The sequence below is a fragment of the Hippocampus comes genome, unplaced genomic scaffold, assembly GCF_001891065.2.
Source record: "Hippocampus comes isolate QL1 unplaced genomic scaffold, H_comes_QL1_v1.1 scaffold72, whole genome shotgun sequence".
In the NCBI taxonomy this organism is placed as follows: Eukaryota; Metazoa; Chordata; class Actinopteri; order Syngnathiformes; family Syngnathidae; genus Hippocampus; species Hippocampus comes.
In genome coordinates, this window is record NW_017806030.1 from 4,382 (window position 1) to 18,207 (window position 13,826).

A 13,826-nucleotide genomic window follows, 5' to 3' on the forward strand; every position below is an offset into this window, starting at 1 on the left:
CCCCGCAACTCAAGCCATATAACACACACACACACACACACACACACACACACACACACACACACACACACACACTCACAGACTCATACTTAACATAGTTCTACTACTTGTGTCTGTCTCGCTTCAGTGGGCCCAGAAGTTTAATTGGAAAACAGGGATTATAAACTCACAAGAAATGTCTGTTTTGTGGTATGGGAGATTAAAATATATGGTCTGTGTACCATGGAGAGTAGGTCAGAATTTTAGTATTCATCCCTTTAAGGGAAATCAGATAAAACATGTACGCAGAGTTCATGATGTCACTGTAAATAAAAGGTTATCGCTGCCCATTTCTGGTTGACTGCCTTTCACTCGGGTGGTTTTTTTCTTCTTTTTTTTTTTCCCTCAGATGCTTATCTGTCTCCACACATCTATATGTGTCAGCTTTGGATTGATATCAGCTCCTCACACAAGATACAGTAGAATCTCTGAAGTCTAATCCATTTGGGGTTGGTGCTTGAAAAATGTTCCCATGGGAACAAATGCATCCAGTCATAATCCATTCGAGGGTCAAACTGTCACCATTGTAAAAGATTTAACTGTTGAGAATGTTTTTCATCCTTAACTGTCACTAAACAATACCATCTCTGACAAAGGAAGAAGGTGTAAAAGGTCTATTCCAGGGGTGTCCAAAATGTTTTTCCACATACAAATCGAAGGATGCAAGGGCCACTTTGACTTTGTCCGATTTTATTGAACACGCGAAAACCAATCAATCAAGCAATCATATATTATAGTTATTTTATCTGTTTTGTTTTGTTTTTTGTATTCTATTGTTTTTAGCACCTGTTACGATGATAACAGTTTAGAGGTTTATCATGATTTTGGTGTGGCCCGCAGCCCTCTTATCGCACTAGAATAGATCTGGCCCTGCCCTGAGCAGATGTCCACATTCAGAATCTAAGCAAGTAAATTGGTCATAAGAGGACAATTTTTGAATCAGTTTTTAATCGAGGATCATAGTTAATTATCAATGTGATGGAATTGAAGCGGATTTACGACAGGAGATGTGAGCCAATCTTTTTTTTTTCGTCAATGGATGCTACGGCTTCTTGTTTGCTTTCAAACTTAGCTTGTAGCAGACATGTGCACATTTTCAGCATGATGTCTCTGATCCACTGGTGAAAGGACACTTTGATTCTCTCCTCTTTCATCTAGAACTGCTTCAAACAACAAAGCGTATGCAGGAAAAAATGGTTCAGATTGCATGACTGTCTGTGTCTTATGTGTTGTGTTGTATGAATTTGTTATTTTATGTTAACTGTTCCGTAAAGCGATTTGTTACAGTTGAAGCTGTTGTGAAAGTGCTATATCAATAAATATGTATTGGATTGGATTGTATCTGTCCACAAATCAGACATTGCCACACAGACGCTTGCGAAAACTGAAATAAATATCTTAATTGATGAGGCATTACAAAGATGGTGCAATTTTAGTAGGAAATAGCTCCGTTGCATATATAGAAATAACGCCTCTATGAACCACCCATAGGGGGTGTGGGTGTCCGAATAAAATGCAGCATAACCACACGTTGTGAAATCCAGCTTCTTTCATCTTAGGCAGCTGGCTAAAGTAAAGCCTCTCCTTTCTCACGAGCACTTTGAAACAGTAATTCATGCCTTCGTCGCATCCCGGTTGGATGACTGTAATGCACTTGACTTTGGAGTCAGCCAATCCTCCATTAAGCGCCTCTCTCCAGTTGGTCTAGAATGCTGCTGCCCGACTCTTGACTGGTACTCGTAAGAGGGAGCACATAACTCCTACTCTGGCATCCCTTCAGTGGCTCTCGATACATTTTAAAGTTCTGTTTAAGATCCTATTATTTGTTTTCAAATCCTGAAATGGCCTCGCCCGGTCTGACCACTCTGAGCTCCTCCTGCCTCAGGTGTGCGGATCAGACATTATTAGAGGTACCAAGAACTAAGCGGAGGCGTGGCACAGAGGTCTGAGAAAAATTGCTTTGACTCCAGGGGGTTGACTGACTTGATTAACATTTTTGTGAAACCAGTACTGGAACATTTTTGACATGCCTCATATTTTCTGGAAATATTTACAAATGCAGGATTAACCAGTATTTTTGTGACATGAACTACCAGTCAAAAGTCTGGACACAGTTTCTCATTTAATATCCCCTAGAAGATCTGTCCAAACTTTTGGCCAGTAGTGTAGCATGGTGTGGAAAAGCAATCATTGATTAGATGAATTAATTCATGGTGTTCAAGGTTCATGTTCATGGATCATTAAAAAGTCTTTAACATTTAATTTTCCAATTATAAGGCCTTAATTCCAGTCTTAATTAAAATTACCCTCACCATTAAAATATTTTATGAAATATATTATATATTTATATTGAAACATTTAATTAGACAAGACGACGTAAACTCCTTTTCCAATTCTGTGTGCCTCTGCAGTTCTCAATGCTGACGATTCCCCTTTTTAATGTTTTAATCTAAAAGTATCTGAAATCATTGCCATATGACTGCAGATATACATTACGTGGTTACTGTAATCCGCAATGAGTGGAGCGTGTGTGCGCTGTTTTTCCACTTGAGTCTTTTTCTCCTGTCACTGACAGGGCTTCTGAGGTACAGTCAAATGAAAACACTGGTTCTCTTGAGCCAATATTTACATTCATTTTTGTAACCTGGTTTACACTGAGGGCGGGGTGGGGGCTTTTGTAAATATTTTTCATGCATGTTACAGTGAACCAGGTTGGTGTGCCAGGATTGTCTGTGTACACTTGGCAAATGTTTTGTGTCTGACAGTGTGCGCAATTACAGGGAGAAATTGGATTAGGGATGGATGAGTGGCTGCGGTGAGATGGAAATATCATTCAGGGAACGCGGTACCTGATCTAAAAATTGCTTGTCCTCACCCAAAAATTCCTCCCCTGTGGTGATAAGAAATGTGCACCAAAGGTCAAACAAAACATGTGCTTGCTTATCCCACCATCAAGCAGGAGAATCTGCTTTTTGTTCGACTTTTTTTTTGGGGGGGGGGGCAGAATTTGATGGTACTGTATGGACAAAAAGTATGATGATCACCAAAAAACCAGAAAAAAAAATTGTGTTAGGTGCTCATTCTACTGAGCAATGCAATAAATTCTCTGACTTAAAGTATTAATGTCGTAGTATCAGAGTATTTCTTGGGGAGTCCAAGTACAAATGTACAGTGTTGGTGCATCCCTGGGAACTTAATACTCCAATACATGACAAAAAAATCCACTAGGCTGAGTAGTTTTACTTTATTTCGCTTGCTCATCCCACCATCAAGCATGTGAGTCTGTTTTTTGTTGAAAAAATCCACTAGGCTGAGTAGTTTTACTTTATTTTAGTTTCATACACTTCTCTTTCCACTTGTTAGACAGTTAATAATGTCACTTAAAACACTCCCTGTAGAGTTAATGAATGTTTTATGATCCGTCTGGAACTTTTTCACGATAAATTACTTGAGGGAGGATTTGTTTTGAAAATGGAGGTCAACCAGCATCACGTAACAGATTGTGTTTGACTTTGACAGTCCCACCGCAGTCATCGCTGTGGGAGCCGCAGACACCCTCTGATAAGACTATAGATGTAGATATTTAGAGTGGGTCATGACAAAATCAAATAGCTTTAGTGCACGACTGCATTTTAAAACATGACGTACCCCATTTCCAGAGAAGTTGGGGCCATTGTGTCAAACTTTTTTTTTTTTGCAAATATTCACTCATTTGGAACTTGATCCTTGCCAAATGTTTCAAAACAGCTGGGACAAGGGCATGTGCTACATCACAATTACTTAACGCTTAATCAGCTCTTGGGAACTGAGGACACGAATTGATGATGCCTATTTTGCTTGATATACACTTGAGTGGATCAACAGTCCGAGGTGTCTATTGCCATGTTTTTTGCTTTATAACGTTCCACACAATATCAATTGAAGACAGGTCTGGACAGCTGGCAGGCCACTTGAGTATTTGCATTCATTTCCTTCAAAACCATGCTGTTGTACCACGTGGGGAATGCGGATCTAGGTGTTTTGTTGCCCCATCCCAGATTTATTGGAATGTTTTACAGGCATCAAATTCAAACTGAGATCATGTTTAAAAAAATGTTCATTATTCTGAACATTAAATATCTTGTCTTTGATTTGAATTCAATTGGATACAGATTTGAAAAGGATTTGTATTGTATCATTGTACAGTATTCTGTTTTTATTTACATTTTACACAACATCCCAATTTTATTGAAATTGAGGATTGTGCATTTACATCAGCGGTCTTTTACACAAGCATGTTCCAAGCTGCCATTATGTGTCTCTGTTATGGTATAGCAACCCACTGAACATTTAATATAACTGGCAATAATCAGTAAAAAGAAATGTCAACCGACAGAAATGTACTTACCCCAAAACCGGCGATTGTCTTTGAAAAGCGAGTCCAAGAAGCATAGATGCAAACAACATGTGGAGACAAACATGCACACCCGACTACCTGTGCCAGTGGAAGTGTCTCAGCATGTTGGCTCACAGTCAAGTCAAACTGCTGAAGCCATATGAAAGCGTGTGGGGGCACGCAAGTGCAAATGTGCACATATGCACATCTTTGCAGCCCCCATGGGTGACTAAGGGATTACTTATTAATCATTCGATTCACTGCCTTTGGATACACCGCACAGGCCTGGAATGTGTCTTCCTTTGCTTCTTTCACTCAGACACATACATGCAAAACTATTAATGGTGTGCACCTACCCCAGCAACTAAAGCCATATTACACACACACACACACACACACACACACACACACACACACACACACACACACACACACACACACATATAACTCACAGACTCATACTTAACATAGTTCTACTACTTGTGTCTGTCTCGCTTCAGTGGGCCCAGAAGTTTAATTGGAAAACAGGGATTATAAACTCACAAGAAATGTCTGTTTTGTGGTATGGGAGATTAAAATATATGGTCTGTGTACCATGGAGAGTAGGTCAGAATTTTAGTATTCATCCCTTTAAGGGAAATCAGATAAAACATGTACGCAGAGTTCATGATGTCACTGTAAATAAAAGGTTATCGCTGCCCATTTCTGGTTGACTGCCTTTCACTCGGGTGGTTTTTTTCTTCTTTTTTTTTTTCCCTCAGATGCTTATCTGTCTCCACACATCTATATGTGTCAGCTTTGGATTGATATCAGCTCCTCACACAAGATACAGTAGAATCTCTGAAGTCTAATCCATTTGGGGTTGGTGCTTGAAAAATGTTCCCATGGGAACAAATGCATCCAGTCATAATCCATTCGAGGGTCAAACTGTCACCATTGTAAAAGATTTAACTGTTGAGAATGTTTTTCATCCTTAACTGTCACTAAACAATACCATCTCTGACAAAGGAAGAAGGTGTAAAAGGTCTATTCCAGGGGTGTCCAAAATGTTTTTCCACATACAAATCGAAGGATGCAAGGGCCACTTTGACTTTGTCCGATTTTATTGAACACGCGAAAACCAATCAATCAAGCAATCATATATTATAGTTATTTTATCTGTTTTGTTTTGTTTTTTGTATTCTATTGTTTTTAGCACCTGTTACGATGATAACAGTTTAGAGGTTTATCATGATTTTGGTGTGGCCCGCAGCCCTCTTATCGCACTAGAATAGATCTGGCCCTGCCCTGAGCAGATGTCCACATTCAGAATCTAAGCAAGTAAATTGGTCATAAGAGGACAATTTTTGAATCAGTTTTTAATCGAGGATCATAGTTAATTATCAATGTGATGGAATTGAAGCGGATTTACGACAGGAGATGTGAGCCAATCTTTTTTTTTTCGTCAATGGATGCTACGGCTTCTTGTTTGCTTTCAAACTTAGCTTGTAGCAGACATGTGCACATTTTCAGCATGATGTCTCTGATCCACTGGTGAAAGGACACTTTGATTCTCTCCTCTTTCATCTAGAACTGCTTCAAACAACAAAGCGTATGCAGGAAAAAATGGTTCAGATTGCATGACTGTCTGTGTCTTATGTGTTGTGTTGTATTAATTTGTTATTTTATGTTAACTGTTCCGTAAAGCGATTTGTTACAGTTGAAGCTGTTGTGAAAGTGCTATATCAATAAATATGTATTGGATTGGATTGTATCTGTCCACAAATCAGACATTGCCACACAGACGCTTGCGAAAACTGAAATAAATATCTTAATTGATGAGGCATTACAAAGATGGTGCAATTTTAGTAGGAAATAGCTCCGTTGCATATATAGAAATAACGCCTCTATGAACCACCCATAGGGGGTGTGGGTGTCCGAATAAAATGCAGCATAACCACACGTTGTGAAATCCAGCTTCTTTCATCTTAGGCAGCTGGCTAAAGTAAAGCCTCTCCTTTCTCACGAGCACTTTGAAACAGTAATTCATGCCTTCGTCGCATCCCGGTTGGATGACTGTAATGCACTTGACTTTGGAGTCAGCCAATCCTCCATTAAGCGCCTCTCTCCAGTTGGTCTAGAATGCTGCTGCCCGACTCTTGACTGGTACTCGTAAGAGGGAGCACATAACTCCTACTCTGGCATCCCTTCAGTGGCTCTCGATACATTTTAAAGTTCTGTTTAAGATCCTATTATTTGTTTTCAAATCCTGAAATGGCCTCGCCCGGTCTGACCACTCTGAGCTCCTCCTGCCTCAGGTGTGCGGATCAGACATTATTAGAGGTACCAAGAACTAAGCGGAGGCTCATCGGGGATCGAGCCTTTTCCGTTGCAGGTCCCTCTCTTTGGAATGACCTCCCACTGAACATTCGGCGAGCCCCCCTCACTGCCCGTCGTTAAAACTCATCTCAAAACTCATTTGTATTCTTCGGCATTTTACTTGGCAAGAGACTTGATTGTTAGTTTGACTGCTTTTGTCCTTTCTACTGTCCTTGTTATTCATTATTGTTTTATTATTTGTTTTTGTATGAAATATTTTTGCTCCATGTACAGCACTTGGTATAAAGTGCTCTATAAATACAGTAGAGTTGTTTTGTTTTTGTTGTGTCTTACTTGTTTCACATCTCCTCCTCATCATTAGAAGCAAAGCCAAGGCTTTTAGTTGCACTTTACATCCAAACCAGTGGGAAAAGGCACCAGGCTACTACCGGTACTTGTTTTGTATCTCAGCAACCAAGGCCATGTACGGCCATGGTGACCACAACAAAAAGCAAATGCATCGGGGCTTACCAGTAACTTTGATAACAATTGATGTCATGCAAAAAAGCCAAAGAAAAAGCAAATATGCCATTTACCTTTAGCTTGCTGGGGTCTCCTGTTGTGTCACACATGATGTTGGTTTGCGTTGTGTTGCATATCTGGTTCGATCAAATGTTTGCTAATCATAACACTTGGCTTTCCTCTCACAGTGTGCCAAATCATGTCTAAAGGGGTGGTTGCAGTCCTCGGTCCCTCTGCCAGTCCGGCCTCCAACTCTATCATCAGTAATATCTGTGGTGAGAAGGAGGTGAGTCGATTTACCCACAAGGCCATGCAATGCAAATGCAAATTTGGATTTAACAAAAGTCCTCAAACGATTAATTGTTGAGTGGGTCGGTACACTTCAATGGATTTTACCCACCACGAACCTCTGCTGGGACATTCTCAGCATTATGAAAATGAATTCAAAATCGCTTTGCCCATAATTATACCTTTCTCTTGCTTCCATTATATCAATGAGCCATCTAATCTGATTATTTTTCTCACAAAGATATTCACCCCCCCCCCACACACACACACACAAAAAAAAAACCCACAAACACCAACCCAAAGACAAATGATCATGAGCCAATGAATAGAAAATATTCCAATTTTTGTTCCACCAAGCACTTTTATAAAGAAATAATTACCTGAAATGATAGTTACTGCCCCATGGTCCCTACCTGTAGTTGGAGATGACATTTCTGTCTATTTTGAGGTCTCACTTTACTTTTCATAGGGTGCTAATTGAAATAATTAAGAAGTCCAAGTTTAAAACCTTTTGACATTATGTGTCTTGTAACCTTTCCCCCGCACAGTTTGAATCCGTATAATTATGTTTTAGGGGCAAGGCAGTTTTTGAGGTTTAGGGTTCAAATCTTGGCTCTTTTTTTTTTTTTTTTGTAGTGGTGGTGGTGGGGTGGAAATGACATACTCCGGCTTCCTCCTAGACTCCAAAAACACGAATTCTATATTGTGACATCCCTTTTAAACACCAAATGAAGCTGGTTCCTTGCACATAAAGGGCTTACTTTACCTCAGTGCAAACGGGACAGCATCCCTTTAAAAGCATGTTGTGCAATGAACGCCTCTCCGATTGTGATGACCAAAATTGAACATAATTATTTGCAATCGCTTAGATTGTGTGCCTACAAGTGTACCTAATGAGCTTATAAGAAAATGCATGGTGTGTGAAATGGACTATTTTTTAAATGTAGGTTCATTTGTCTGCCCTCATTGTTCATTTCATTCATTCCGCAGAATTGATCCGAAAGTGTGTCCGAAAGTGTGTTCGCGCGCATGCGTGCGTGCGAGCGTATGTGCGTGTGTGTCTGCATGCATGAGTGGAAGGAAACTGAGACTGAGTGAGTCTATCAGCATAAATGCCAGTTCATGTGAGTAACAAGAAATGTCCATCATTCATACATGGGTTTATTGACCGACCTTTATAAATTCTGATACACGACTGATTATTGAGATGTAAAATGATGGCATGATACGTAGCAGTTTTGTTGACGGTGAAAAGGTTTTCCCATCCATAATTGAATCATCACATCATCAAAACATGTCTTCCCTCTGATGCTTCTCGTGTCTAGACATGGAAGTTAAAAGGAGCTGTAAAACAGTCCAATTAATAATTTAAGATTGTCGCGCAAGGAATATTCCGGTGTACAGTCTGTGTAGCGTATATGGCAGTGATCAGTCATTTGGCTGAACTGTGGATGTCATGACATGCGACATTCATACATGTACAGTTATGCCACTGCCATCTCTTGTTAAATCATGTGCTCCAAGCCTCCTTTCAGTCTGTCAAACAAGCAAACAGACACTGACTGCCTGTTGTTCCAAGTGTCGCTTGGCATTGATTGTCTCAACTGACTGCTTTGGAACACCCACTGTGATTATACGACTGTACAAATATTGACGATGCACAAAGAGGACTTTTTACATACATCACTGGAGCGACAAACATATAGTGACTCATGTAACCTCGGCTGTCTCAATGCAAGCATTGTCTGCTAAATACTGCCTTGAGGAGTTGTTTAACGGCGATCTGCACAGATAGAACGAAACTTCCAATGGCTGACATCATGTACCTCTCGTTGGACAGCAAATTAGTTGACATTGACTCGATAGGGCCTGTAAAACACACTTATTTTGTGCGGCACATTTTTATTCGGGTTACATGAGTTTGAAATTTAACTTTAAAGACTCTGTTGGTGAATTTAGAGATTGGTTTTGAAAGACGTGTAGCGCAAAGTGTCTTATACTGTGTACACGGGTGGCGTTTTCCTTATTTTGGTACTTTCATCGACATGTCAAAACCAGTGTTTGCGCTGTTGTGGGAGTGTCCTCAGCTGACTTGCTAGCGGCTCCTCTCATTCACGTTTAATTCAAAGCAAGAGAGGCACAGCATGGCGGAAACATAAACAGATTCACCGGAGTCCACGCAGGAGATAGACGCAATCGACATGAAAAAGATCTTCACTTGCCGATAATGTAAAGTTGGCCACATGCAGACCGCTTCACACCCCTGATCGTGCGTTGGTGTGTTACAACCAAACAAACGGTGCTGCATCAATGAATTGATTTCTACAATGATTCAGAAGGATTATCCCATGTTGTCATCATATTTATGAATTAAATGACATCCACCACACACATCCGCAAAGTTCAGTCTCTCTTCTTGCAACGAGATCAAATACACCAAAATCGCATGACACCACTCGAGCCACAACTTAGACCTGCTTTTAGGTGGTCTAAAAAAATAGTCTATTTTCTGCCAACAAATTGTCAGATGCACCGTGGGCATGTTGCCCTTGTTTGCCGGAATGTCCAGCCTGGTGCAGTGCAGTCTGTCAAATTCCCAAATATGCTAAACGAGCCTTGCACCTGCACGAAAATCAAGATGTGCTAGTTTTATTCCCAAGGGTATGCCACTATCTATCACAATAGCATTTGGTAACAAATAAATACAAATACTGCCTTAGGCTACAGTGAGCACAAAAAAATATGCAGCAATGTTGTTTCAAGCCACAGTTTGACATTATTTAAATATTTATTCTTTGCAGATTTATGTGTATGCCTCTCAATTTGTTTACTATCAGTTGCAAAAAACAAACAAACAAGAAATGCAGCAGATTCTCACCAGAATTGTGAACCAAGATAACCTCTGCAAGGTCCACCAAGAGGAAAAAAAAGTCCTCCGTGAAGGAATAAAGCATGTGCGTGTATTAAGGATCCATCACAGCGGAAAATTGTACCGCCTGTGTTTGGAGAGGGTAAAACTACAACCACGATTACCTCCATACCCTGAATGTGCAATAATTCAGAAACCGCAGCAAATCATGCTCATCCCACACCATGGGAGAGAAACCTGCCTTTGGGAAATAAACCTTTATTGAATATTTGATAGTCTGCAGCAGTCCTTGGTTAAAAAAAAAATGCTCTGCAGGAGATGAGAAGATTGGCTGGTGGCCTGATGTTGCATCCCAAATCAGATAGGCACCCTATCACTTGCCACCCCTCCCCCAAAATCCCTCCGAGCTAAGCAGTAGAGACAGACTCACGATGTCATCGAACGTAACTAAAGGGCTTACATAGTAGCACACCGCATCCTGTCGAGTAGAGGCCCTTCATAAAAAGATGTTCACTTTTTCTTATGTATTGCAGGAAACTTGGGCGTACCATTTTCACGTTAGTGGTTGTGAATCACCGACATTACTAATTAAAGGGCCGCCGAAACTGGGCAAAAATTGGCACTTGCGTTATAGTTCCGGACTCAAAATTGATGTCTGCACCAGGACAACGAAAATGAATAAAAATAACTCAAATTAAAATTGAAAACAAATGTTTGTTAATGAAAAAAAAAAAAAAGATTGCTTTAAAAAAATGCTAATTGAAACATCTTATGTTTGAAAAACTAATTAGAACTATGGTGAAAATAGCCTTCGCTTTCATTTTTGTCTGTAATTATTATACACCAGCTTGGTATTTTTTCAAGAGGGCAGACGTAACAGAATATTGGAAACGAGTTTCCTTTTCACTATTGGGCAAAGGCAAACTTGGGTGGAGACCGATTAATTAACAGTGTTGTGTACGTTCATGCTTTGTGATTTGTTAATTCCACTCAGTCCGCCACTTTCACAGTGTCATAAATTGCAATCTACCAATTTTATCCGTGTTGTAAATTGTACAATCACAATGGATGCCTTTAGGCTGTCTGCAGTTGATCAACACCCACAGCCACAATGTGTGTGAATGCGTTAAATACTACAATATAATAAGCCTAAAAAAAAAAAAAATTGTCACCTTTTATTTTGTTAGTCTGAAAAAAAAAATCACAGATGATTCCGTCGTGGCATTTGGCTGTTGTGAATTTCCTTCGGGCTTTTAAACGGATTCATTTCAAAGCACTAGTGCATCAATGATTCATCCGGTGAACGTGGGCATAAAATGTGACAGTGCTTGTCACATTCCGAATAGATCATCTTTTTCTTTTTCTTTTTTTTTTTCGCCGTTGAAGGTGGAAGCAGGTCACCCTGAACAATATTTGCTGGGGAGACTGTGTGTACAACCTGTTTCTAGTGTGCACACTGCTACGCTTATCCCACGCTGCGAGAGCCAAGGCCACAGATGCCGTGCGATCCTGTGGCGGCTTGTGTGGAACATTTGCCGCAATATTGCGGCTGACAGACCCCACTAGATGATCGGCACATCATCGGCAGCCGCCTATCAATCTCTTATCTGCCGGTGCGGATGCAACGTCTGCGGTGGGACTGAGCCCATTTGGGTTTCACATTCAGGGGCAGAAGAAACTGCAGAGAAGAAAGCTGACTGAGCGCACCGTGACAGTGGTTTGTTTCGATTTTTGGCGGTTGGCCGTGCAGACTTTAGGGTTCAGGATTTGGATGGATGGATGGATTTCATCACATGTAAATGCACATTTTGAATGAAGGGGCAGAGAGAATAATAAATAAATAACCCAGTCAGAAATACTTCGATTATGATTCTAAAATGCGTCACTGTGAAGGGATTCAACTAATGTCATGACAATAACTTCAGGCCATATAAAATAAGACTTGTAAAGTAACGCTAGTTTGAAATTGACAATATTCTTCTTCTATTGTCATGTTTGTTAACTTCATCTTGAGACCGAGCCTTCCTCTGAAATAGTTTTAATAAGAAAGCCGCTCACGCGAAGTTCTTACCTGTTATACTTGATTTCGCTTCATTTTTTTAAGTGTGCATTTATTTAGAGGTGTATTTTTCCCTCAAATGCTTTGCAATCTCCTTGACCCCAGTTTTCTCCATTTTTTTTTTTTTTTTACATTTGTTATGGAATGTTTTCACGTGAAAGCTTGATTAGATCAGTTCCTATTCTTACATTACTTGATTTTTGCAACCTAGTTGCTACTCCTGTACCATGAAATGTGCATCATTCCTGTGTCTAAGTGATTTTTTTTTTTCTCTCTCTGCAACTCAAATGTGTCAGAAAGTCATGAATATTAATGTCAAGTCTGATGTTCGGTGGTTGCTCGGGGCTTGCAAAGCCATCTGCTTTCAGGAGAACAGAGAGATTACACCACTACATGGTGGATGATGGGAGGGAGGGCACTCAGGTAGGATTTAAAGGTGAGCTCAGGGTCAGGTGGGCACAGTTTTGAGTTGCGGGGGGGTCTACCGGTAGAGCACAACAAGCCCTTTGAGATAAGCAATAATGAGCTTTTCGCCTTCGAAAACTCAGACAAATACGGGCATTGACAAATGTGGCTCCTTTCTGTAATCAGCTGCAAATAAACTGTCGCTTATGTGAATTTTGCTTCGATGCTTTGTTCTTTCCTTTTTGGGGCCTGTTTGATTTCATCTTGCAGTTATTTTAGAGGATGTTGCTCCTGTTAAATTTCTCCCTCTGCATCTTATAGCTTCTCTTTAAGAGGTCACTCAAATTCTCATTTGTGAGGAGGGTGATTTTGCGCCAGAGTCTCGCACGTACACCCTCTGTAGTCACAAGTGCACAAGAAAACACATTTGTCAGCTCTCAAGCGTCATCAGAGTCAATCGGAAGGCTGAATACTCAACTCGGTCTTGTAAAGCGTTCGGGAGACAGTTCGTACTTGAAGTGACATGATAGAAGAAGATACCAAAGGGTTTTTGAAAGGCTTCACCTTTGCATTTGAAAAGATTCATTTTTGTAGATCTTACTGTACCTGAGAGAGCTAACATGGATCGCCGGGGTTTTCCCCAACTGATTTTGCAACAAAGTTTGAGAGGCTTTGGGACTCTCTACTGATTTACATAAGGCCCTTCTTTATACCGCACTGTTTTTACGAGCTGAGAGGACACTGCAAGCTTCCAAAATTGATATCAATATTTAAACAGCTCCATGAGGTTTTTTTTTCCCTTTCACAAAGATTATCATCTCATTTCTGGTCATACTAGTCCGTGTCTTTGGTCCATGCAGTGTTCATATTTTAGGCAAACTTTCCCCAATCCTAGCAGAATTTGTTGGCAGTTGAGAATCTATTTGAGCAGTCTTGAGCAGCTTCTTGATATGGAGCAGGGTTTAAATGAA

At 40.3% G+C, this 13,826-nt stretch overlaps 1 protein-coding gene across 1 annotated transcript in view; it reads left to right on the top strand.

The window, feature by feature from the left end:
- Positions 1 to 13,826, top strand: part of grik4 (glutamate receptor, ionotropic, kainate 4) — a gene marked incomplete at its 5' end in the record, with an annotated part of 120,012 nt that overhangs the window by 3,984 nt on the left and 102,202 nt on the right. The window contains one exon of the mRNA XM_019892659.1: positions 7,423 to 7,520. Within this exon, the coding sequence (XP_019748218.1) occupies positions 7,423 to 7,520 (98 nt within the window). The remainder of the gene's footprint in view (positions 1 to 7,422; positions 7,521 to 13,826) is intronic.